Source organism: Somniosus microcephalus, chromosome 14, assembly GCF_052327205.1.
Source record: "Somniosus microcephalus isolate GS21.2 chromosome 14, FLI_Smic_1.0, whole genome shotgun sequence".
Lineage (NCBI taxonomy): Eukaryota > Metazoa > Chordata > Chondrichthyes > Squaliformes > Somniosidae > Somniosus > Somniosus microcephalus.
Window position 1 is genome coordinate 9189959 of NC_141000.1, and position 24754 is coordinate 9214712.

Sequence of the window (24754 nt, forward strand, 5' to 3'; positions counted from 1 at the left end):
CGGTGGTTGCTGGGAGGAAGGGCGAGTCTCCGCGCATTGTCCCGGACAGCGTGAAGCGAGCGCAGTTGGAGCGACACCAAGTAGCTGAAAATGGCGATGCATGTCCCCAAAGCCCCGGGCTTTGCCCAGATGCTGAAAGACGGGGCCAAGGTGGGTTGTTGTGGCGGCGTGACCGGGATCCAGAGTGTTGGGAATATTGCCTTCACAGTGAAGCGCGGGCTGAGAGAAAGTTCCAGAAAGGCCGAGGAATGGCGGCGGCCGGGCTCCTCCCGCCCTGAGGCCGGGCGGCGAGGGGGGTGTGTGTGTGTGTGTGGTTGGGGGGGGAGGGACTCGGGCTAGGATACACCGAGGCCCTGGTTATCTGGGGCTCTGGGTGATCCTGGGCAAAGGGCGGGCCGACCGCCGGCTCCATGTGCTCGGGCTGTCCGCGGCCTAGTCACACCGCGGGCCAGGCCGGGCCGGGCGGGTCAGCCGCCGCTTCGGATCCTCGGTGTTGGTGAAACTCGGTTTACTGGCTCGCTGGGGAGAGCAGGGCGGCTGTCCGGGGCCTGGGGAGAGGGAGAGAGCCACGGGCTGGAGTAGAGGAAGCCGGGGATTGCCGGCCCTGGGGAAAGGGACAATCTCCAGCACTGGATAAGGGGTAAGACATTTAGGACTGAGATGAGGAATTTCTTCACCCAGAGAGTGGTGAACCTGTGGAATTCTCTACCACAGAAGGCAGTTGAGGCCAATTCATTAAATATATTCAAGAAGGAGTTAGATATATTTCTTAAGGCTAAAGGGATCAAGGGATATGGGGAGAAGGCAGGGACAGGGTACTGAGTTTGGATGATCAGCCATGATCTCATTAAATGGCGGAACAGGCTCGAGGCGCCGACTCCTGCTCCTATCTTCTATGTTTCTATGGTGCCCAATCTTGCATCCGCTCACCGCTCCAGCTCTCACCTTTAATCCCATTAATCTATATATTGTAATTGGGCCAATGGATAGAATCCCTATCGGCTTTACTAAGGACTGGCAGTATTTGCTGAATTGATATTTAGTGTGCGTTGTAAAATGTGTGCAGCAATGTGGCTTGCTTCACAAATCCCTGGTGACATTTTTTGCACTGTCATCAATGAAGTGGGTGAGATTTGACTGAAGAAGATACCAGTATTGCAATTTAGATTTAGTTAAATCCGAACATCATTTGAAGCTGTATATAGTTTATAGCACAGAATGCAATCAAGCACATATTCCAGATATTACAGAATATTTTGATATCCTTGCTGTTACAGGGTTCAAAATTAAATCGGGATTAGTAGCTATTAATCTCTGGTGTGCATGAAAAAACAAACACTAGATTAGTTGTCTAGGTTATGCAGGTTTACCGTTTGATGCTGTTCATTTGGCCTATGGGCTGGTGGTAACAAAGCTTCCTGATGACGGGTGGGCTACTGTGTTCCCCTGCACCTATCATACAATAAAAATAGTAACGACAAAAAAACTCAAATTTAAACTACCTGACCAACACTTAAGTACTTTTGTACCTGTGAAAAATATGCAAACAACTGCCGTTAGTATAGTGTATATTTTAATGTAGTAAGGTGCTTTATAGAGGATAAACCGAGAAGAGTTAGAGGTTAATGAAAGCATGATCCAAAACGTATGTTGTGAGGGTGCTTTTGAAAGCAGAGAGAAGTAACAAGACAGAGGGGATTAGTGGGAATTGTAGAGAGTAAGATGGTTGATAATATTGCCACACTGGTGGAGCAAAGGAAGATTGGAATGCACAAGAGTCCAGAGTTGGAATACCAGAGTGTGGGCAGAGATGTAGGCTGTAGTAAGGATGAGGCTACGGGTAAATATGTAAATCCGGCAAAGGACGATAAATTCTGTAAATTAGGGGGAGTGAGCCAATAGAAATCAGCCAGGACAATGGGGTGATGGATGACTGTCCCTCAGTAAGGGTCAGGACGTGGGCTACATAGTGGATGTGCTTGGAGTTTGTATAGAGTGGAACGTGAGGTCAACGAGGATAGATTGAAGCAACCAGTCTGGCGGTAACAGACATTTAAACACTAAATGGAGTGTTTAAGATGTGTGTATAGCTTTTTTAATCACGTGAGGTCATGAGGGCACATTGGCATTTGAGTGTGTTATCTTGTCGGTTACCCTTGATGTACCTACTGTCACTAGTTAGGAGTTATTCTCAGTCCAGTGAACCAGTGGTGATTTCAGGCACTGCTGAAAATGAGATGCTAGCTCCGAGAGAAGTAACAAGTTAGAGAGTAGGGCCAAGAATGCTGACGGTTCTGCTATACTTCGTCCATGCTAATACTTGCACCCATTGTGGAAGATCATAAGGGATCTCAATAGAAGCTAATGGAAGATTGATTTTGTATAAGTCATCTGTAGCTGACTTGTAATTGTTTCCAGCATTTTCTGTTTATAATAAAAACAGATCAGCAGGTCAGGCAGCATCTGCGGAGAGAGAAACAGAGTTAACTGCCCAGAAATTCGGGTCGTGGGGCTTCCCGCGGGTGCAAGCCCCCGACCTGCACTTACCTAGCGCACCGGCCGTTGAGCTGTGGGCCCGCGTGGGATTCCGATCCTGGGCCTCCTCCAACTGCCGGCGCGCAGTGCTTGCGTATCCCAGGGGCGCAGTTAGTTCGATGCGTCCCCTGGGATCACGTGGGCCATGGAGAGCCAATGGTAGCAGGGAATGCTTCATTCATAAGTTTGACAGGAAGATCTGTCAAACCTATAAATACTATAAGCCCCAAAACATCACTAAATCTTCAAATAATTTTTTTTTTAAATCACATTTTTAAAATAACTATAAATTACATGAAATAACTATTTTAAACAATAATTTAAATTTTTGAAAAAATTAATGACATTTTCTAACCGGGGCTAAAAATAAACTTACCTTTCTTTAATGTATTTTATAAATAATAAACCTGTGGAAAAAATGTTTTAATTTTAATTAATTCATCACTTACCTTGTTAAAAGCAGGCCTTGCGACTGCTTTTTATATGTCTAACTTCTGGAGACTTACCCTCCCGGAGAAACCTGGGGAAAAAACCGTAAGTTTGATGCGCACGTGCAGCCTCTCCCGCACACGCGTTCCACCTCTTAACCCCTTTTTTCAGGGGGACGGAAGTTCCAGTTTCCCGCGCATGCGCAGTGCGTGCACAAAACCGGCACTTTCGTTGGACCTACGCATGAGTACCGCGTGCGTACTCACCCATTGGGACCCGAATTTCTGGGCCAATGTTTCAGGTCGAAGACCCTTTGTCAGAACTGTGATTGTTTATAGTTTTCTTTCTCCTAGTGCTGTCCTAACAGCATACATGTATTTCATTTCATACGATTCCATGAAAGTTGCGTCACCGCTGTTACCGTATTAATAACTACTTTTAGCCTCAACCAGGGATATCAATTTTTCACCCTAAGTATATACGGTGGTAATTCTTCTTTTAAGTTGTAATTGATGTATACTTACCTGTACATTTCAGCACTTTTCAGGCTTGGAAGAGGCAGTGTACAGGAATATTCAAGCTTGCAAGGAGCTGGCTCAGACCACCCGGACAGCTTACGGTCCAAATGGTATGATTCTGGAGCTTCGCACAATTCTATGAAAAATGCTTCATTGTTGCTTGTTTCACTACTGGTGCTATTGTACTAACATGCTTAATGGCTTTATAGGGATGAATAAAATGGTCATCAATCACGTGGAGAAACTTTTTGTTACCAATGATGCTGCCACTATACTGCGAGAATTGGAGGTAGGTGGTCAAATAACTTTAAACTTTTTTAAAATGTGGAGCCTGTTTAGTGAAGTTCAAGTTTCAATTTGGCAATCTAATGCTAGCGTCAGCTGGTCCTGTTTACGAAGTACCACTACAACTAATGAGAGTTAGGGAGCTACTAGGAAGAAAAAAGCTCTTCCGACGGCTGCTTGAAGAATTTCCGCATGTATCGTGATTGCGATTTTTGCAAGTTAGGCCATTTTCTTCATTTTAAATTAGTGATACAGTCTGCATGAGTAATATTTTCATTGTCATAAATAAGAACATATGGAAATCCCGATTAAGAAAATGCCGTCAAGCCCAATCCATCTCACCCGTTGATCCCTTCTTTAGGACACACTAAATTTCCTTTCCCTACCTCCCTTGGAGAGAAAAAATCAAACGGTTTTGATAAATATTCTATAACCCTTTTCAATACATGGGTATCTCAGTTGACCCTGAATCAATGATCTCTGGGAATTAATTCTACATATTCATTATCCTTTGGGATGGGAAGATTTAATCTCTAACCTTGCTGGGCTTGTGAATCTTGTATGTGTCCTTTTAATCCTATGCTGATTATCCGTGATAAATAACTTACTTACTTCCACTTGTTTAAAATGCTCATCCTTGTTTTCAAATCCCTCCATGGCTTCGCCGCTCCCGAACTGGCCTTTTGCGCATCCCCAATTTTCTTTGCACCATATTTGGCAGCTGTGCCTTCAGCTGCCTATGTCCTAAATTCTGGAATTCCCTCCCTAAGCCTCTCCGTGTCTCTACCTCTCCTCCTTTAAGATGCTCTTTAAAACCTACCTCCTTGACCAAGCTTTTGGTCACCTGTCCTAATATCTCTTTGTGGCTCGGTATCAAATTTTGTTTGATAATCGCTCCTGTGAAGTGCCTTGGGAGGCTTTACTACATTAAAGCTACTGTATATATGCAAGTTGTTCACATCATCTGTAACTTTTAACACCTATATCGTACCTGCCCTCAGGTTTTTTTTGTGTCGACAATAAGTCTAGTCATTTGAACCATTCTTCATAACTTAGATTCCCACGGTATGGGAACCGTTCTCTGAACAATTGCGAGTCCATCTATATTTTTGACGATTCTCTTCTGGTGACTCAATTCAATCCTTGTACTTCTTCGATACAGGTTCAGCATCCTGCAGCTAAGATGTTGGTAATGGCTTCCCATATGCAGGAACAAGAGGTTGGAGATGGAACAAATTTTGTGCTCGTTTTTTCTGGTGCTCTACTGGAACTAGCGGAGGAGCTTCTGCGAATGGGTCTTTCGGTCTCGGAGGTGCGTAACTTTAAAAAAAAAAATCTCGTGATTTGCCTTCATGGTATTGATGTATGTTTTGCAGTGTTTAAGTCTTGATAAATGGATATTCAAAGAAATTGAACCCTGTATATTGATATTTTCTCTGTGTGCCAGAGATATGCGATCGTAGACATGTATGCTAGGTAACTCTGGTCCAAACTGCTTGTGAATGCATTTCTATAACTTATCCAAGCCAGGGGTGTTACGAGTGTGACGCACAGTCCACGATTGCTGGCAGTCTAGCTCACAATCCCCATTTTAAGTCAGTCCAAATTGCACTTCATTGGTTTTTGTCTTGTTTCAATTTTGTGAGGAAGTTGGAAAGTACTTTGCTTAGCATTGTTGTCTCATTAGTGGATGTTTTAAGTAGAAGAGGGCAGAGGAGGGGAAAAGTCTTACAACAATTACTGCATCGCTAAATTATTCTGCATTATATGTATTTTGTTCCTATCCTGTTTCTACAGATTTTCTGACAATCTGAGAAAGCTCCATTGGGTTTCTTTTTGAAGAATGAAAGTAGGTGTAGCTCTGCAGAGTACAGTCAATATGTGCTCCAGAGAAATCGGGGAAGACTTGAGAAAGTGAGAATTTATGCACTCGACGGTGCTGTAGATCGTTTCTGTGACCAATAGGTGGATATTTAGAAGTTAAGAACTTCAGAAATTTAGCAGGATTAATATTTTTGTTGTGGGAGTGAGTAAGAAGATTCAGCAATTTTAAAGAAAAATGCAGTACAGGAAACTTTCGATTTACCGGCACCTAAATAACCGGAAATCTCGGTTAACCGGCAAAATTCAGGAGTAGGTTCAGGTAAGTTTTACTTCTGCCTTCCTCGATCTGTTGCTGTGCAAGGGTGTGGCTGCAGCTGTTGCTAAGCTACAGAGACGCTTTCTGAACCTGTTGCTAAGCAACGGGGTTTGTTGCTTTATACGGAGCTCTCGGCTCTCGTATCTTTTACTATAGCTTTCGGTTATCCGGAATTTTTGATGAACCGGCGTCCCGTCGGTGCCGGATAAAAAAAAGTTTCCTGTAGACAGAAAAATGTTTTAAATTTGACTGTTATTTCACGATGTTTCTAATATATTCTACAGGTAATAGAAGGCTATGAGGCAGCCTCCAAAAAAGCTCTAGAGATCCTTCCAGACCTGGTTTGTTCCTCCATCAAGAACCTGCAGGATACAGAAGATGTATCTCCTGTCATTCGAGCTGCTGTAATGAGCAAACAGTATGGCAGTGAGGATTTCCTGTGCAAGCTAATTACACAAGCATGTGGTATGTGTTTTAAAAAATTACCATTTAATTCTGAATTTGCAGCTATTAAAATGCTGAATTTTAAATCTATACAGTGTGTGTATATAATGCAACAAGTGTACAGACCAATGTGCAGATAAATGATGACAAATAATCTCGACTAAAGCTGTGCCCATATAGTTCAGGAAAATATTTGTTTTGCATTGAAAATTTCTCTACCAAACTAGAAGATAATTGAGACATTAGGGATTGTTGAAGGTGTGTGCTCATCTCATATTTTTCGATTGGACTGCTGATTCAGGTTACCCAAGTAATGTTTACAGCACACATAGAATGTCTTAATTCCTGCACGTCCACGTGGGTCTGCAAGCTAGTTATGTGACAAACAGCTCTTTATGCCGTGGTATGTGTGAAAAGTTCAATGATTTGAATTCTAAATTTGTAACTATTAAAATGCCGCAATGATGTAGAACAGCAATGGGAAACATTTAAAACGGTGTTCAACAGAGCCCAGGAAAAATATATTCTGCTAAAAAAACAAGAACAAACTAAACACTAATGAGATACCATGGATGAATAGAGATATGGGAAATATTGTGGGTAAGGAAAGGGACATACACTAAGTACGTGGACAGCAGAGGAGAGCAAGACAAGGGAGGTACGAAGAGGCTAGAAGTAAAAAAAAAAAAAACAATTAGGAAGGCAAAGAGGAACTATGAAATTAAATCATCAAGGAACATTAAACAAAATAGTAAAATATTCTACAGGCAGATAAATAAATAAAGGATGGGAATAGGACCATTAAGGGGCGGTCAGGATAAAATCACAGGCAGCGATAGCGAAATTGCAGGAATATTAAATAACTATTTTGCTTCAGTATTTACCAGGGAGACGGATCAAGTGGACATGACATCGGAAGATCAGATTAGAAATGATATAACCACATTTAAAATAAAAGAGAAAATATTAAATGAACTAATCAAACTCAGGAGAAACCCCTGGTCTGGATGGATTGCATCTGCGTGTTCTAAAAGAATCTAGGGAAGAGATAGCGAAGGCACTATTTCACATATTTAATAATTCATTAGAAAAAGGTGTAGTGCTAGAGGACTGGCGGATAGCTGACGTAATACCGATATTTAAGAAGGGGGTAGAACATGTCCAGGGAATTATAGACCAGTCAGCTTAACATCGGTGGTAGGAAAATAATGAAATCCCTACTAAAGGAGAAAATAGAAAAACATCTAGAAACCAAAAATACAATAATGAATGGTCAATTAATTTCATAAAGGAAAGTCTTGCATGACCAACTTCATTGATTTCTTTGAAGAGGGAACAGGGAGATATCAGTGCTGGGACCACTGTTCACTGATTTAGACTTGGGAATCAAGAACACAATTTCTAAATTTGCGGGCAACACCAAATTGGGAGGGATAGTCAACACTGAGGAGCACTGCAGCAAATTACAAGCCGACATTAATAAACTTGCAGAATGGGCATATAATTGGCAAATGAATTTCAACACGGTATTACATTTTGGTAAGAAAAATAATGAGGTCACATATTACTTAGAAAATAAGAATCTAAATGGGGTAGAGGAGCAAAGGGATCTGGGGGTACAAATACACAAATCACTAAAATTTGCAATGCAGGTCAAGAAGGCCATAAAGCAAACCAAGCACTAGGGTTTATTTCTAGAGGGATAGAATTGAAAAGTAGGGAAGCTATGCTAAACCTGTATTGAACCTTGGTTAGACCACACTTGGAGTACTGCGTACAGTTCTGGACGCCATATTATAAAGAGGATGTAGAGGCACTGGAGATGGTGCAGAGAAGATTTACAAGGATGATACCAGAAATGCGAGGTTATACCCATCAGGAAAGGATGAATAAATTGGCTTTCTTTTCTCTTGAAAAGAGAAGGCTGGGGGGTGATCTAATAGTCTTTAAAATTATGAAAGGTTTTTGATAGAGTAGAGACAGTGTGTTTCCACTTGTGGGAAAGAGTAAAACTAGAGGCCATCAATATAAGATAGTCACCAAGAAATTCAATAGGGAATTCAGAAGAAACTTCTTTACCCAGAGAGTGGTGAGAATGTGGAACTCGCTACCACAGGGAGTGGTTGAGGTGAATAGTATTATTATAGATATATTTAAGGGGAAGCTGGATAAGCACGAGGGAGAACAGAATAGAGGGTTCTGTTGAGGGGAGTGGGTGGAGTCTTGTGTGGAGCATAAACCCCAGCATGGAATGGTTGGGCTGAATGGCCTGATTCTGTGCTGTATATTCTATGTAATCCTGAGTTTGAAGCCCTTGTTCAATTATGTAAATAACATAGTACTTGTGCTAGTTTTATGCATTGGTGTTGAGACATTCTTGTATAGTTTGGATGGATGATTCGCAATCGGCCAAAAGTAGTGAATTTGGTGGAGTTTGTTGAATTTTCGATAGATTGCCTGACATCGTTCAAGTGAGGCTGGGTATTCTAATTTCCCTTTAACCAAGATGAAGCCTGTGGTAATGAAGTCAAGTATCCATGACTAAGTTGGTCATAAAATAATGGCTCTGTCAATCTGTAAGCCTTCTCTTTACTGCCTCTTTTGTAATTGGCTTGAGCCCTGGAAGTTGAAAAGGCTTTAAAAAAAATTAATTTGGCACTAATTGACCAATTTGGTGTGCATTTAAAGCATCTATGCATACATGCCAACCCTGCAGTTATAGTATATGTGGAATCTGAATCTAGCATCAGGGCCTGACCTGATGCTCCTGATTTACATTGGCACTAAACTTGTGTGAATTCACTGTTACTCAGACCAGTGGCTGGCTGGTATGGTGAAATGTTGCTCTGGTGCTCGTCTGGGGTTGGGGCCAAGGCTAATTATCCAGGCAGCGTAGAGGGAGCATTTAACAGTTCTTTGCCTGATCTTGGCAGTGCTTGAAGCTGACAGTGGATATCTGAAAAGGGGAAATGTTCTGATAGTGCTAGCATTGGTCACCTTACTCGTACAAAGTGGGGTGGGGGGGGGGGGGGGAATGCTTGCATGCTTTCATCCGTGTTATGTTTGATTGGGAGCAGTAATACACTGTTTAGAAAGACTTTAATGCCAGGAACCCCATTAGATTTATATATAAAGTCTGTATAGTAATTACTTTGTTTCTCTTTCAGTATCTATCTATTCCGAATCTGGTCATTTTAATGTGGACAATATTCGAGTCTGCAAAATTCTGGTGAGTCTTTTGGGTGAGACAACATTTTTGTCTTACGGATTGGGTTATTACAGCATTAAACTTGCTACAATGAGCATTTCCTTTAATTTTATCAGCGCTCAACTGTCATGCAATAGGAGTAATGAAACTTTCCATTTTGTGGTTGTTTATATATAGGAGCATAAAGAATGAAATTGCATGGATTTTACAGAACACTACAAATTTTAATTTTAGCTTAAGTGGATTGTCGATGCCTTCGTGGCTGTTGGCAGAAATATTTGGTTAATTGAACAACAACATAGTGGCTTGATCAGAAAGGGCTTGGTGTGATGTTGATGTACAGTTTGTGTTTTTTTTTTAGGGAGCTGGTGTACTTTCTTCATCGATGTTTCATGGAATGGTTTTCAAACGAGAGACCGAGGGGGATGTTACCTCTGTCAAAGATGCTAAAATAGCAATATATTCTTGTCCTTTTGACTGCATGGTAACAGAGACAAAGGTATTATAGTCTAGATTCTGATTGATAACATTTCACAATCCATATATGATTAATATTTCAGAACTGTACTGATATTCGGAAAACCATTTTCATACTAGGCTTACGATGCAATGTTAATTTAAAAGATCACCTGTGGTATTCCTCACGGTACATTGGCAGATATGCTGGTTTATAATGCCAGGATCATGATGCCACACAATATAATCTCCTAAAGTGGAGATGTGCTTAATCTGACCGGTCCTTAAAATTGCACTGTATAATTGCTGTAAATAAACCTGAGCTTAGAATTAATTTAATTACTGTTGGTAAAGAAAGTTTATAGATTGAGGTGCCTGTAAATTTGTCTCAATCTGTAATCTTCCCTCACTAATAGCAAATAACTTGTAATTGATTTCAGCAGGGAATGTTTTTTTAGTTATATTCTGAAGTGTGATTCTTCCCCTCAATTTTTTTGTATAATAGAAATTTATTTAAAAAAATACTTGGGGTTTCCCTGTTGTAAACCCACTAAACAAATGTCCCCCAATTCGTAGCTGAACCAAAGATTGCTGTAGGGTTCTCTGCGTGTATTATCCGCTCCTCTTTCTTGCCCCCCCCCCCCCCCCCCACACACAATTGTCAACTCCTCGTGTTGCAGCTGTTGCTGATGATTTGACTGACTTCGGTTTCTCTCACTTCCGTCTTGCTTCTTCTCCCAGGATCAGTCTTGTATTTATCTGTGAAAGTGCCTTTTGCTTTGCACATAGTTAGTGGCGCGGGGGTAGATTCTATAGCAATAGTCTCCGGCACTTTCATACTGGCAGTTGTCAAGGTGTCTCCAGCCAGGACATCCACCAAAGAATTCATGTGGTCAACAGCCTATCCCCTTCACCGGGTACCACGAACATCACTGAGTCGGACCCTTCCTCCATAACTATCTGCACTTGTGCATGTAGTCCCTGGCGATGGCCGATGAATGCTTGGGAGCGCATATCTGTGCTGCTGGTTTTGGGGCTCAAGTTTCTCTCTCCCTTGCCTTCCGTGTTGCATCCTGTCTTCAGGTAGAAGAATTTGGGTATGGTGAATACCTGTTTCCCCACTTAAAGTATAAGTGCTGATGGTTATGCAGACCTCGCGATGCAACAGTGCAGTGGTAATCGTTGATGTGATTATGATTTGTCTATTCACAAGGGATTTTGTTCAAAGTATTCTCATTTCTTTTCTGATAGGATTATTTTGCAAAGTTTTCACTATTTGTCTAATAATTTGGCAACATTTACATTGTATATTCTTGTTGGATGACCTAAACTCTTTAAAAGAGCAGTTTGAGTCATTTGTTAAATTTTGTTAGGCATTCTGCAAAGATCCATAACACATTCTGTATGAACCTTCTGTTCCTAGCACACTGTCACAGCTTATAACAATCAAGTTGAATTTAAATTACATAAGGAGTGAATAATCTTTTCCCATGTGAAACTTTTTTTTTTTGAAGGGTACGGTTTTGTTGAGGAGTGCAGATGAACTGGTGACTTTCAGCAAAGGAGAGGAGAATTTCATGGAGGTTCAGGTGAAGGCTATAGCAGATGCTGGTGCTAATCTAATCGTAACTGGAGGCAAAGTCGCAGACATGGCCCTGCATTATGCTAACAAGTACCAGCTGATGGTGGTTAGGTAAGTGATTTTACAAATTAGTTTCTGGGACCAGGTTCATTTCCTCTTGCTCCATGCTCAGCAGATCTGGGTGTTCCATCAGGGTACAATGACTGCTGTTCTTGGTCATAAGTTTAAAACTACAGTTTGGCTTGCTGAATGTGACATTACTTATCGGTGTATACTATGCATACAAGCATTCCATTGTGTAGTTCAAGGAAATAACCCAATTTGGAGGAACTTTGTTCATGTTAAACTGGTATCCGAACTTTTGAATAGTGGGGATCCAGTGAGCTGCTTAGTGTGTGCATAAGCATGCTGGATGAGGGTGGGTTTGGCTGCAGTGTTCTCAATCAAATAGTGTAAAGTTAGTCAGCAGCGTGTTAACAAATGAAGAATAGCCATTTGGGTGAGTTACCAGAAGATGCAGGCAGCTGTGGAACAGTACCATAGCATGGATCACTGCTCTTGGAGAAAGGGAAGAAAACTGCAGCGAGGGTGCTTAACATTCTTTTTAAATAAGCGTACTTGTTTATGGAACATTTGCACAAGGACCAGCGTTTAAGGGGGAAATTGAAGAAAATAGGCATTCAAGAATATGGGGTTATCGGCTTTTGTCAGCCAGTGGCTCAGTGGGCAGCACTCTCTCCTCCTTGAGTCAGAAGGATGTGGGTTTAAGTCTCACTCCAGGGGAACACAAAAATCTAGGCTGGCACTCCCGTGCAGTGCTCGAGGGAGTGCTGCACTGTCAGAGGTGCCGTCTTTCGGATGAGACGTTAAACCGAGGCCCCGTCTGCTCTCAGGTGGGCGTAAAAGATCCCACGGCACTATTTCGAAGAACAACAGGGGAGTTATCCCTGGTGCCCTGGCCAATGTTTATCCCTCAATCAACTTAACAAAAGATTATCTGGTCATTATTGCATTGCTGTTGGTGGGAGCTTGCTGTGCGCAAATTGGCTGCTGCGTTTCCTACTTTATAACCGTGACTACACTTCAAAAATACTTCATTGGCTGTAAAATGCTTCGAGATGTCCGGTGGTCGTGAGAGGCGCTATATAAATGCAAGTCTTTTTTTAAATTAGTGCCAAACTGCTCTATCGATTAGCTTTTTATTTGATAATAAATGGGTCTGCTTTGCTACTGCTTCCCAAATATCTCTTCGTATAATATTTGAAATTATAGTCGAAAATAAATCTAAATTGTTTGTTTTCATGACCTCACCTATGGTGTCATAGAAACATAGAAGATAGGAGCAGGAGTAGGCCATTCGGCCCTTCGAGCCTGCTCCGCCATTCAACGAGATCATGGCTGATCATCCAAACCCTAGCACCCGGTCCCTACACCGACAGCCATCCCACCCAAGCCCTATCCCCGTAACCCCACGTATTTAATCCCCCCCTAACACTAAGGGCCAATTTTTATCATGGCCAATCAACCTAACCCGCACATCTTTGGACTGTGGGAGGAAACCGGAGCACCCGGAGGAAACCCACGCAAACACGGGGAGAATGTGCAAACTCCACACAGACAGTCACCCGAGGCCGGATTCGAACCCGGGTCTCTGGCGCTGTGAGGCAACAGTGCTAACCACTATGCCACCGTCCATTTTGTTTTTCCAGGTTGAACTCTAAATGGGATTTAAGAAGATTGTGCAAAACAGTCGGAGCCACAGCCCTTCCTCGATTGGTGGGTAGCATAATACATTCAATCACTTAATAACTGCATTTAACTTGTAATGTAATTTTTAAATTTAATGATGTGAAATTTACAGACACCACCCACTCCAGAAGAAATGGGGTACTGTGACCGTGTTTACTTGTCAGAAGTTGGTGACACACAGGTGATGATATTTAAGCATGGTGAGTTTTTTTAAAATTTAGTACAGATTATAAATTATTATGATTGATAGATATGCTTACGGTATATTTTTTTCCTTGTATCTACTGCAGAGAACTTTTCACAGGGAAGCCCATGCTTCCTGTGAACAGAAATATGGGAGGTCGTGCACCTAGGGTGAGCTTGTTCTCCTGATAAGCTCACTGAGTAATATACTCTCCGGACCTCTTCAATTGATAGACAAATAATGCTCTGTATATCTCCAGCTGTAAGCTACATACTGGATTTAAGAAGAATTAAAACTAACAAGTAAAATCAAGCACAACAGATCTCATTAGGTTGCAAAATTATTTAAGTGTGCAGTACATGTAAGTTTAATTAAAAATCTCAAGTTCAGGAGGCTCTCAACTTGGACCAGTATCCCTAATGCAAAGTTTGTGTGAAATTTGGTAACGAGTGCCTGAGTGTTTCTGCTAGCCTCCAATTATCACCAGCCTGATGAAGCAAAATCCACTAAAAGGCTTCAATTTGGGCTACAATTAAAAACATAACTCACAGCACTGGAAAAGACACTCTAGTCCATCTGGCCAGTTCCCAAAACTAATGCACCTCAACCACCTACTTCCTCACTTGTCTATGTAATAATCCCTGTATATGTTTCCACACTAAGTCCATTTCAACATTACCGTGCTCTGCAAAGCAGTTCAGTCTAAACTGTCAGTGCTCCTTCTGTCTTCTAAGATGGAGGTTCAATATATCTATTCTCTTATGAATCTTGAACATCTCCCCTGAGCTGTTTGTTCTCCACAGTAAGTAATCCTGGGCTTTTCGACCTTTCACAGCTCAGATGGCTCTAATGAGGTGGTCACTTTTGTTGCCCTTTCATTCACTGCCTCCAATGCATAGGGTATCCTTGCTGTAGCACAGCGACCAGAAACTACACCGTACTCCAGGTCTGGCCATTTCAGTGCTTTGTATGGACACATTATCGCATCTGTAATTTGTGTACTGTCCCTCTGGCTGATTTTTAGTTCGGTTTCCCTACTGCTGCTATACACTGTCACTGGTTGCAGTGAACTACCTGCCAATACCCTCAAATCCTTCCCATGTTTTGCCCCATAGCCTACAGCTGTTTGGTTTATATTCCAACTGTTTATTAATAATCATTACCTTGCATTTGACCACATTAAATGCTATTTGCTCCTCCTCAGCTCGGCGTCCCAACCTATCCAAATCCCTTTTATAAAACCAGAAAATGCTGGAAATACTGAGCAGGCCAGACCGCATCTGTGAGACGTTTCCGGTCAATGGCCTTTTGTCAACTGGAAAAAGTTAAAGATATAATAGATTTTAAGCAAGTGCAGAGGAAGGGAAAGGGTGTGGGGAGGGGAGGAAAGAACAAAAGGAAAGGTCTGATAGGGTGGAAAGCAGGAAAGATCCCTTTTATACTTTGGCCATTCCCACTAATTAGGAAGCCCTCCTTTTCCCCCTTCCCCCCCCCCCCCCCCCCCCCCAAAAAAAAAAGTGTCATTTTCAAATCTAGCTTTATCTGACCCCAGCTTCAAATCATTTACAGGAAACTTTGTGATATCCGGCACCGACGGGACCGAGCTGTTGCCGATCTATCAAAACTGCCGGACATACAATGTTAATGTTGAAGCATACGGAGGTTTTCATCTCCATATCTGACAACAAACACTGTTGCTTAGCAACAGCTTCTAAACAGTCGGCTGGTACCTTGGAAGCGTTTCTGTAGCTTAGCAACAGCTTCAGAGAGACTTTCCAGAGCCTGACTGTTGGGGGGGAAAAAAGCCACGAGAAGGAAAAAAACCTACGAGAAGAAAAAAAACCTAACAAAACGGCTCCTGATTTCTGCCGGTAGATCGAGGTTTCCGGACATACAACCTCCGGATAAAGCAAAGTTTCCTGTATATTCTTTTGTCTCTACAATAAATTTCAATAGTTACATCCACTTTCTACTTGAGATTGAAACTGAGACAAATATCAAAATGATGTGCTTGGCAATTAAGTACAGCAGTCTCTTGCAATAGAGTTGAAAAGCATCACAGCGAGGCAAATCTGTGAGAATCTTGTAGCCAATGGGACAATCACAAGTGATTAGTTCTGTCACCTTGCAGCCGTGTGTTCAATAGTAAACGTTTGTCACCTTGATAATGAGCACTTGTTTTAATCTACCTGTCTACATAGAGGTGATTCATCTGTCGTCTCCCTCTGAAGTGAGTAGAACATGTAGCATAGTGTATTCTAGGTATTTTTTTCACCAGTAAACAAATTAAAGTGGTAACCAATTGATCAACTACCAAAAATGAAGAAACCTTTGGGTTGTGGGCGGGGGGAGGAAATACTTGTGATTAGCAATGGGACAGATCCCTGGTCTGTGACAGATACATTACTGATGGAATACTTTCCCAAAAAGAGGAATTTCAATAGTAATCATAAATTCTGAATGTAGTTTTTTTGGTAAATTGGTTTTTGAACCAAGTATTGAGATAGAATTGGCTAAACTTTTAAGGTTGCTGCAAATATACATATTGGATTATTTTTCAGCGTGTTAATCTGTTAAGGCCCTTGTAATTTGCAAAGCAACCAGTCTGAGCAATCCTTCGGCATTAAGCAGCATAACTGGCCTAGCGCTTACATAACATGAATGCTGAAAAACATTGGTCAAACTTGCCCTTCATAAGCAAAGAAATTGTCAACGATCCAGGATGTTTGGCCAGTTTTGTTGGTAATAACTTTCACATCAACTGTTTCAAGTCTGTGGATTTAAAAACTGAACCAATTGAATAGGTATAAGAAGGCTACATTTCAAATTTCTACAATATTTTAAAAGGCCATTTCAGTGTATTTCAATTTGAGAATTCAATGATGTATACTTTTGGAATGGAATGCAGTGACCTCAATTTGCACAGTGCTGTGGGTGAGTTTAGTTAGGTTGTTGGGGTGTGGGGGCCTTTGATATAATCTGGGCTTCGAGGCTAGTTTCCAGGGATGGGAAGTTTTCGCTTGCTCGAATGTTATACTTAGTATGGGTAGAGAAGCAGAAGATAACCAAGTTATTTTGGTTTATTTTTGAAGAAAAACAGGGCCAAGAACAGACAAATGTTAAGCACAGCCGGTCAGTCCGCATCTGTAGAGGGGGGGAAAAGGTAAGTTAATGTTTCAGACATACTGCTTTTCAACACCGCCGAAAACATGAGCCAGCACTTTAATAGAATTCGAACAGGGAGGTTGCATGTTATTTCACCAATCCTTCCCCTTGTTTATTCCCACTTCCCCAACCCTTTTCTTGGTGTTTTTTTAAATTTTCTGATTATATTGAAAGGCTGGTTCATATTTATTTTTTTTCCAGTTCTGAAGGGTTGTATGTCTGAAACATTAACTTAGTTCTTTTTAAAGGATTATACAAGATCTTTAGAGTATTTGTTCTGTGAAAACATAACTTTAATCTATCATTTACAGAAAATATGGAGAAACATTAACTGTTAATCTTTGCCCCTCCTATAGTTTAGTCATCCATTAACTTGCATTTTTAAGAAGAGCTTAATTTTTCATATCTGTTCATTCACCTGTAATACTTGATTTGAAATGGAGATTTCCTGTATTTGGTACTGTTCTTTTATGTGTATTTACAGTTCCAGTACAGTGGGGCAATCTTCTTCCTATGGTAACAGGTGAAACTGAAGTTGTAACTTGGGCCTGTTACTGTGTTCATTATCAATTTGACTAAAACTGTCTTGAATAGAATGCATGCATTTGCACATCACATAAGCTGGTTAGTTAACGTTGCCTATTTCTATTACCTGGGTTGGGCAGAGATGAAAGCATTATCTACCACAGCACAAGCCTTAATTGCTGGGTTATGTCTTGTTGCAGAGAAAGAAGATGGTGCAATTGCCACAGTTGTAATCCGTGGTTCTACAGATAACATAATGGATGATATTGAGAGGGCAGTCGATGATGGTGTCAACACCTTTAAAGTTCTTACAAGGGTACTGTATTCTGGGCACTTCAAATCTATTGGAAGGTTTCACTCCTAATGCTTTTCTTTTGGGTCTGTTTTTGGATTTTCAGTGTGTTGTGTTACCCTAAAAAAGGGTATCAGGACTGCCAAATGGAAACAGACACTGCGGATAGAGGATCACTTCCGCAACAACTCGGACCCCCGGCGCATGTGGCAAGGCATCCAGGCCATCACTGACTACAAGGGCAAAAACACCAGTCCCCCGGTCAGCGACGCCTCCCTTCCGGAGGAGCTTAACAACTTCTACGCTCGCTTCGACAGGGACAACAAGGAGCCGGCTACCAAAGCCTTGCCACCCCCGGAAGACCAGGTGCTCACTCTGTCGACCTCCGACGTAAGGGGCGCTTTACGCAGAGCGAACACACGAAAGGCTACTGGACCGGATAGCATCCCTGGACGGGTACTCGAGGAATGTGCTGATCAGCTGGCTGATGTCTTCACCGCCATCTTCAACCTGTCATTGGCCCAGGCAGTAGTCCCTACATGCTTCAAGACCGCCACCATCATTCCTGTGCCTAAACAAGCGGCTGTGACGTGTCTGAACGACTATCGACCTGTCGCACTCACACCCATCATAATGAAGTGTTTCGAGAGACTGGTCTTAGCCAACATCAAAGCCAGTGTTCCTGCCTCCCTTGACCAACACCAGTTTGCCTATCGGGCAAACAGATCAACGGAGGATGCAATCACTACTGCTCTACACTCGGCACTGAATCACCTAGATGGTAAGGAGACCTACATCAGAATGTTGTTTATAGACTACAGCTCAGCATTCAACACTATCGTCTCCAACAAGCTGGCCACCAAACTCCAAACTCTTGGCCTGAACACTTCCCTCTGCAACTGGACCCTGGACTTCCTAACAAACAGACCCCAGTCTGTCAAATTAGGCAACCACACCTTCCCCTCCCCCCCCCCCCCGACCCTGAACACGGGGGCCCCACAAGGATGTGTGCTGAGCCCCCTCCTCTACTCCCTCTTCACCCACGACTGTGTGGCTGTTAATGGTTCCAACACCATCATCAAGTTTGCAGATGACACCACGGTAGTGGGCCAGATCACCAACAACGATGAGTCAGCCTACAGGGAGGAGGTCCAGCATCTCGTGAAGTGGTGCGCCGACAACAACCTGGCCCTTAACACCAAGAAAACAAAGGAAATAATCGTGGACTTCAGGAAGTCCAAAGGCGGAAGTCACACCCCCATCCACATCAATGGGGCGGAGGTGGAAAGGGTGGCCAGCTTTAAGTTCCTCGGAGTCCACATCACGGAAGACCTCTCCTGGTCCCTCAACACCTCCTCTCTGGTGAAGAAGGCCCAGCAGCGCCTATATTTCTTGAGGAGGCTGAAGGGATGTAATCTGTCACCCCCGATCCTCTCTAACTTCTACTGCTGCACTATAGAGAGCATCCTGACAAGCTGTATCACGGTATGGTACGGCAGCTGTAGCTCCCATGACCGGAAAGCCCTGCAGCGGGTAGTCAAAACTGCCCAACGCATTACCGGCACTCGGCTACCGACCATAGAGCACATATACCAGAAACGCTGCCTACGGAGGGCACGGTCCATCATCAAAGACCCTACCCACCCCAGCCACAGTCTGTTCGCCCTCCTGCCATCTGGAAGACGCTACAGATGCATTCGCACCCGTACGACCAGATTTGGGAACAGCTTCTTTCCCAGGGCTGTCATCCTACTGAACTCCACAAATAAACACTAAAGCCTGCACATCTGCCGATGCACTTTATTATGGTCATATTTATGCTAATATATATGTACAAATGTATGTTGAAATGTTTAAGTGTCATAATCCAAATTGTACACTCTCGGGAGCCGCAAGCCTACATTTCGTTGTACTGCACTTGTGCACTAACAATGACAATAAGATTTGATTTGATTTGATCATCCAAGGTTCACACTATGTGTAGACTTGTTGAAACTTACTGTTGAAACTGGTGGGTTGCATGTAATTTCCATAAGCATGCATGTAATTTCCTTTTATTTTTAACCTATACAGTGTATCTAGTATGAGTGTTTCGCGCAAGACTAAGTGGGGTATCTCAATTTATGTGTCAGTTGGCCAAATGTTCTAGTATTTAATATTTACAAATTAATTCTTCAACATCTTGGGACCAATTTTGAGTCTGCTGTGGGGGCCACTGAGTATTGACTTGCTGGCTGCCTTCCTGGTTTCGACTAAGAGTGGTTCACCTATAACTGATACAGGACTGCGTAGTTCCTTCTATTTTGCATAATTATGTTATAGACAGTTTAACTTGTTCAGATGCACTTTCTTAACAAAATGTATAATTGGCAGGATAAACGCTGTGTACCAGGTGCGGGAGCAACTGAAATTGAGCTGGCTAAGCGGATCACTACTTACGGAGAGGTATGGAAGGAAACGATCAGTTTGCTATTTTTAAGAAATTTGCAGTGAAGAACTAATAATTGATTTCTTGGGTTTCTTTTCAGTCATGTCCTGGTCTTGAACAATATGGCATCAAGAAATTTGCAGAAGCTTTTGAAAGTGTTCCACGAGCGCTGGCTGAGAACTCTGGCGTTCGGGCGAATGAAATAATTTCAAAATTGTATGCAGTGCATCAGGAAGGAAACAAAAACATTGGATTTGATATCGAGGTAATTAAGCAGCCCTTAATGTGTCTAACCATTGTAACAGTTACTGATGCTTTGGATTAAAGGCCCTGGGATTCAGTTTCACATTGTCCTGACCAGAGCCTCTGTCTCTGGAACCTTGGCTAAATCTAGCACAATACAGATGGATTGAAAGTCTTATCACTTCTCTTGGTGTACAGATCCTACATGAATGTAGTTTTTGCAGATTCAGCTCATGTTCTGGCAGAGGGGAATTGGCAACACAAAACTAACCGTGATTTGGTATGGATTACCAGTACCATTTGAAGAGACAAAGATGGGCTGATAATGGGAAAATTCATGCTGATGCGTTAGTACATGCTCTTAAGGCAATTTCACTCTGCATCTGACTGCTGCTTTATGTAGTGCCAGAAGTGGTAGTTACATTTATTACTTGCATTTGTCACTTTAATGAACACTAACTCCTCCCCTCCCCTCAAAGTAACCACTAAAAATTTACATTCATCCACTTTAACTTGGAGCAGTTCACCATATTTTAATGCACATGAATTGTTGCTTCTGATTGCAGTCTTAAGATTTTCAGTACAAGTTGTGTGGTGATTCACGTATTGAATGCTAATTATACTGTGTTGAGTTAACTCCATTATAAGAATGATGATTTGAGTGTCTGGCACCAGACACTTGAGTGATGAGTCATTCCATGAGGTCAAAATGGCCATGGTATCGTTACTGACCAAACTAAAGTGGCCATTTTGGTTTGGTACTCTCGGGTGTAAGCTTAATATGCAATAGGACATGGTTCCAGAAGGCACATCGTGTTAGAAACCATAGGGCATGTAATTTCAGTAACCTCTCTAGAAAAATCAGATCACCGGAACCCCAGTTTTTGCATTAAACCTGGTCATCGTGATTTCTCGGTTCTTTTTCTTCCCAAAAAGAAATCCCAGTAATTGTTTTGTTCTAAATAACTTAAGTGGCTGATTTGATCATATTCTTGTTTTCAGGGTGAAGGTTCAAGGCTGAAGGACATGCTTGAGGCTGGAATACTAGACCCATACCTGGTGAAATACTGGGGAATTAAGCTTGCTACAAATGCTGCTGTAACTGTTCTAAGAGTAGACCAGGTGAGTAGCTACCAGAGTGACACTGGTACACTTGAAGATTTTAAATATCCTGATTACTTCGATTATGAAAATAGTCTACTTCAGGTTTCATTGTGCAACATAGGGTTTGGCGCCCTTTGGAACTATCTAGCCTACAAGTCTAGATATCAGGAGTTGGTTTTGAAAGACTAGTGCTCAATCTTTTGCAACACTTCATGTATGAGATTTGAAAGCATTAATCTATCTCTCAATGCTTCTGAATTACATAGAACAGCATCAGGGCAAACGGTCCTTGATTGATGATTGGCGCCCAGTGGAGAAGGTAGTTAAAAGTTTGAATATTTCACAAAGGAGAGATTTCAATTTGGTTCCTGTTTTACAAATATTAATTTCATGCATTTTTAAAATATTTCCACATCAGTTTTCCACTCTTGAGGGGAGAAAGTTGAAGATGGATGGTGTGCGTTACATTGGGAAAGTTTTATGCTGGGGTCTGGCCCACGAGTGCCTCTGGTAGTCCAAGTGGCCATTCTTCTTGGATGAGCTTAAGAGTTGTTATTGGATGTTCTTGTCTACTATCCACGGACACGCAGTTCTGGCAGGAGCCAGTGGGTAGTGATTGGGAGGGGGAGTGGAAGCCTCAGTTGATTTTTGCTTTCCTACCTTGGGGCCCAAATGCCAGCTGTAACTGGTTGAGATCAGCTAATTCTGCACAGGCTAATTTAGGATTTTCTGGTCAGTGACTCACTTATACTTCGGTTTTACCAAACTGAGCTCTTGGACGCAACATGTTCTTGAAATGTAGGGCAAAAGCACTGAATTGCACTAATCGCGGCACTGATTTTTTTTTTCAACTGTGTACTATATTTAGGATGGTCAATACCAACCATGAGTTCGTTTTCCAACCAAAGTGTCTGATTTCAAATTTCAGTTTCCCAACTTCCTAATACTAATTTATCTGGTATTTCTGTCATTTGACAACTCTCTGCTGCAACAGCGAGCACCTGTGTAAATAGCAATGTGTATGTTGCTGGATGGTAACTATTGTGGTTGTTGGCCTTCACAAAGTGCAGCTCCAAGGAACCACGATGATCAGTCAGGAAGAAGTCTACATTTTATTGTCTTCACTGAAGAATACTCACTTTGTGGGGAATAGGGAAGAATGCAAGAATACAGGTGGAATCATTTTCAATATAGCCCCACCCCTCGCACAAGGAGCACAGTTAGCTTGGCAAGAGGGTGACAGATGCCTGCCGGTGCTGTTTGAGATGAGGAACTTGCCTTGGAGGGAATCGTGGTATAAATCTATGCCCCCCCCACCCCCCCTTTCAGTGCAACATGTGTGCTAGAACTGTATCCGACTGCTGTTTGCTCCAGGCCCTCCTGTCTTAACCTTAATTTCTCAAGTGCAGCATTCTTCTCCCAATTGTGGTGTATTTGTATATAGCTGCTCTACAAAATTTTTTGGAATCTTGATTTGTAAGATGCATTCATTGCAACATAAATGTTACATCCTGTGTTAAACAGGAATGAATGCCGTCAGATATTTGTTAAATACTTCACTTCTATGCTATAGTTCTTGGCTTCATATAAAACATTTTTGTAAAAGTTATTCACTTGCATAAAACCACAAAATATCTGCTTTTGTTTTTAATGACAATCTTTCTACATAACTTCAGATTATTATGGCAAAATCAGCAGGTGGTCCCAAAGCCCCTGTACAGCAAGAACACTGGGATAAAGATGATTTGCATGAAGGACCTGATAAATTTGATAGCCACTGAGTCAGGTGCAAAGTGTGAATAGAGATGTAATGTGCATGATGCAACTTTTGAATTAACTTTACAGAACTAATAATTCATAAACACATTGTGCTGGACTTACCCAATTCTTGTTTCCACAAAACTAGATGTAATTATAACCAAAATGCAAAATTGAGTCTGCAAAAAGATATAAATGGCAGAAATAAAGGACACAACACCCCCCCCCCCCCCCAAACTTAATGTGATGCCATTATGTGCCTTTGAGTTTTTAATATGTGTGCTCACTCACTTGAGTTGTTCATAGCTCATGATGTAAGCTGCATATTGCATGGGAAATTCTACTTCTGTATTTCATTGAATATATTTGAAATTAGTTGCTTCATAAACCAGTTGAAGCCTTAACAGCAAAGAGTATAGTATGCGATACAAAAAATTGCACTCCTGCGGTTGACACCTGAAAAATCTTACTGAGTAACTGCTATGTTTGTGTGCAGTTACACAAAGCTTGCTTTTGTTCACTGTTGGATATGTGCATGAATCTGAAACTTTGCTCGTTTTCTACATCATTTACGATCAATACCCTCATGGTGCTGTTTTTCTTTGCAGATAATCATGGCAAAACAGGCAGGTGGACCCAAACCTCCAGCACAGAAGAAAGACTGGGATGATGACCAAAATGACTGAACAATTCTAACCACCTCGGAATGAATTTGTACCAACTAATGTATACACTGAGCAGAAGTCCTACTTTGTAGTGAAAATTTGATCTGTTCAGTTTCTTTTATTTATGCAGCTTGTTTAGTTGAGATACAAAATTGTGGTACTATGTTCAAGGGTCAGAAAATTCAGGTATTGTTCTGTCTAATAAAGACTTTGGGCTACCAAAACATGCTCGTCTTTGTTTATTCCATTCATAATTGGCTGGTTCTGTGCTTAATTTGTAAGTGGTGTAAGGATAACCAATCCTAAATGCCAGTACTTTTTCCAGGGGTATAACCTTGCACAATAACTTTTGAAGATGACATTTTATGTAAATTGAAAACATAGGCTTAAATTGATAGTTTGCTTTGAAGAGTGTGGTTTAGGATCAGCTGGATTTTCAAAAGGTATTAAAAGTACTTGAGTAATAAAATTAGAATCGAGAATTTCTTATGTTCAGGTGTGTTACTGCATTCATGTGTTTCCTGCTGCTACTGTTCCCAAACCCACTTTCAAGGTAGCTGTCCCTAACATAACTGGTCATGCTTTCCTGTGTTACAGGCTTGTGTTTATACTGGAGTCTGTCTCTGACCGAGAGAGAACTAAAGATTGTCCTGTCTCCTGACTTCAACTGTGTTGCTGAGGAACAGCCCACTGATCTGCCGATCATTTACCACCTTGAATAAAATCACAGCACCTTAATGTGGTAGCTTGTGGCACCTATGTCATGTTCATCCAAGCCTCTTGCCAGGCACATGGAATTAAAACCATATATGGAACCAAACCCAATTGTTTGAGCTATGACATGCAAATGTAGTTTAATGACTACCATCTGGGGTTCACCATGTTACTATTCTAAATGGCTGTGACCACTAGTCTGGATCTCAAGTTACCCTTTTGTATGGTGAATCTAACCTTTATAGCTATATAACGTAAACTTAAAAATACCTTCCGGTTCATATAGTAAAAATTTTGCATTCTAAATTTAAACACGGAAGTTGCTGTTGC

At 41.8% G+C, this 24754-nt stretch overlaps 1 protein-coding gene across 2 annotated transcripts; it reads left to right on the forward strand.

Moving 5' to 3' along the window:
- cct8 (chaperonin containing TCP1, subunit 8 (theta)) lies at positions 1-23934 on the forward strand. Of its 2 annotated transcripts, XM_086006210.1 has the most exons (16): positions 1-150; positions 3502-3592; positions 3692-3771; positions 4930-5079; positions 6192-6372; positions 9519-9580; positions 9921-10058; positions 11530-11708; positions 13307-13373; positions 13459-13546; positions 17421-17536; positions 19886-19957; positions 20041-20205; positions 21186-21305; positions 22964-23073; positions 23654-23742. In XM_086006210.1, the coding sequence occupies exons 1-15, from the start codon at positions 91-93 to the stop codon at positions 23066-23068; spliced, it is 1674 nt and encodes a 557-aa protein (XP_085862336.1). In that variant the 5' UTR covers positions 1-90; the 3' UTR covers positions 23069-23073; positions 23654-23742. The 2 variants fall into 2 exon arrangements, with proteins under 2 accessions (XP_085862336.1, XP_085862337.1); XM_086006211.1 differs by lacking the exon at positions 22964-23073 and having other exon boundaries at positions 23654-23934.
- The last annotated feature ends 820 nt before the right edge of the window (positions 23935-24754 follow it).

Excerpts from the sequence above, each read along its gene's own strand:
- cct8 (XM_086006210.1), top strand. The coding sequence starts at position 91 with ATGGCGATGCATGTCCCCAAAGCCCCGGGCTTTGCCCAGATGCTGAAA. Across the intron at positions 13,374-13,458 it reads CCACAGCCCTTCCTCGATTG|ACACCACCCACTCCAGAAGA; the intron begins GTGGGTAGCATA and ends TGAAATTTACAG. Across the intron at positions 17,537-19,885 it reads CCTTTAAAGTTCTTACAAGG|GATAAACGCTGTGTACCAGG; the intron begins GTACTGTATTCT and ends TATAATTGGCAG.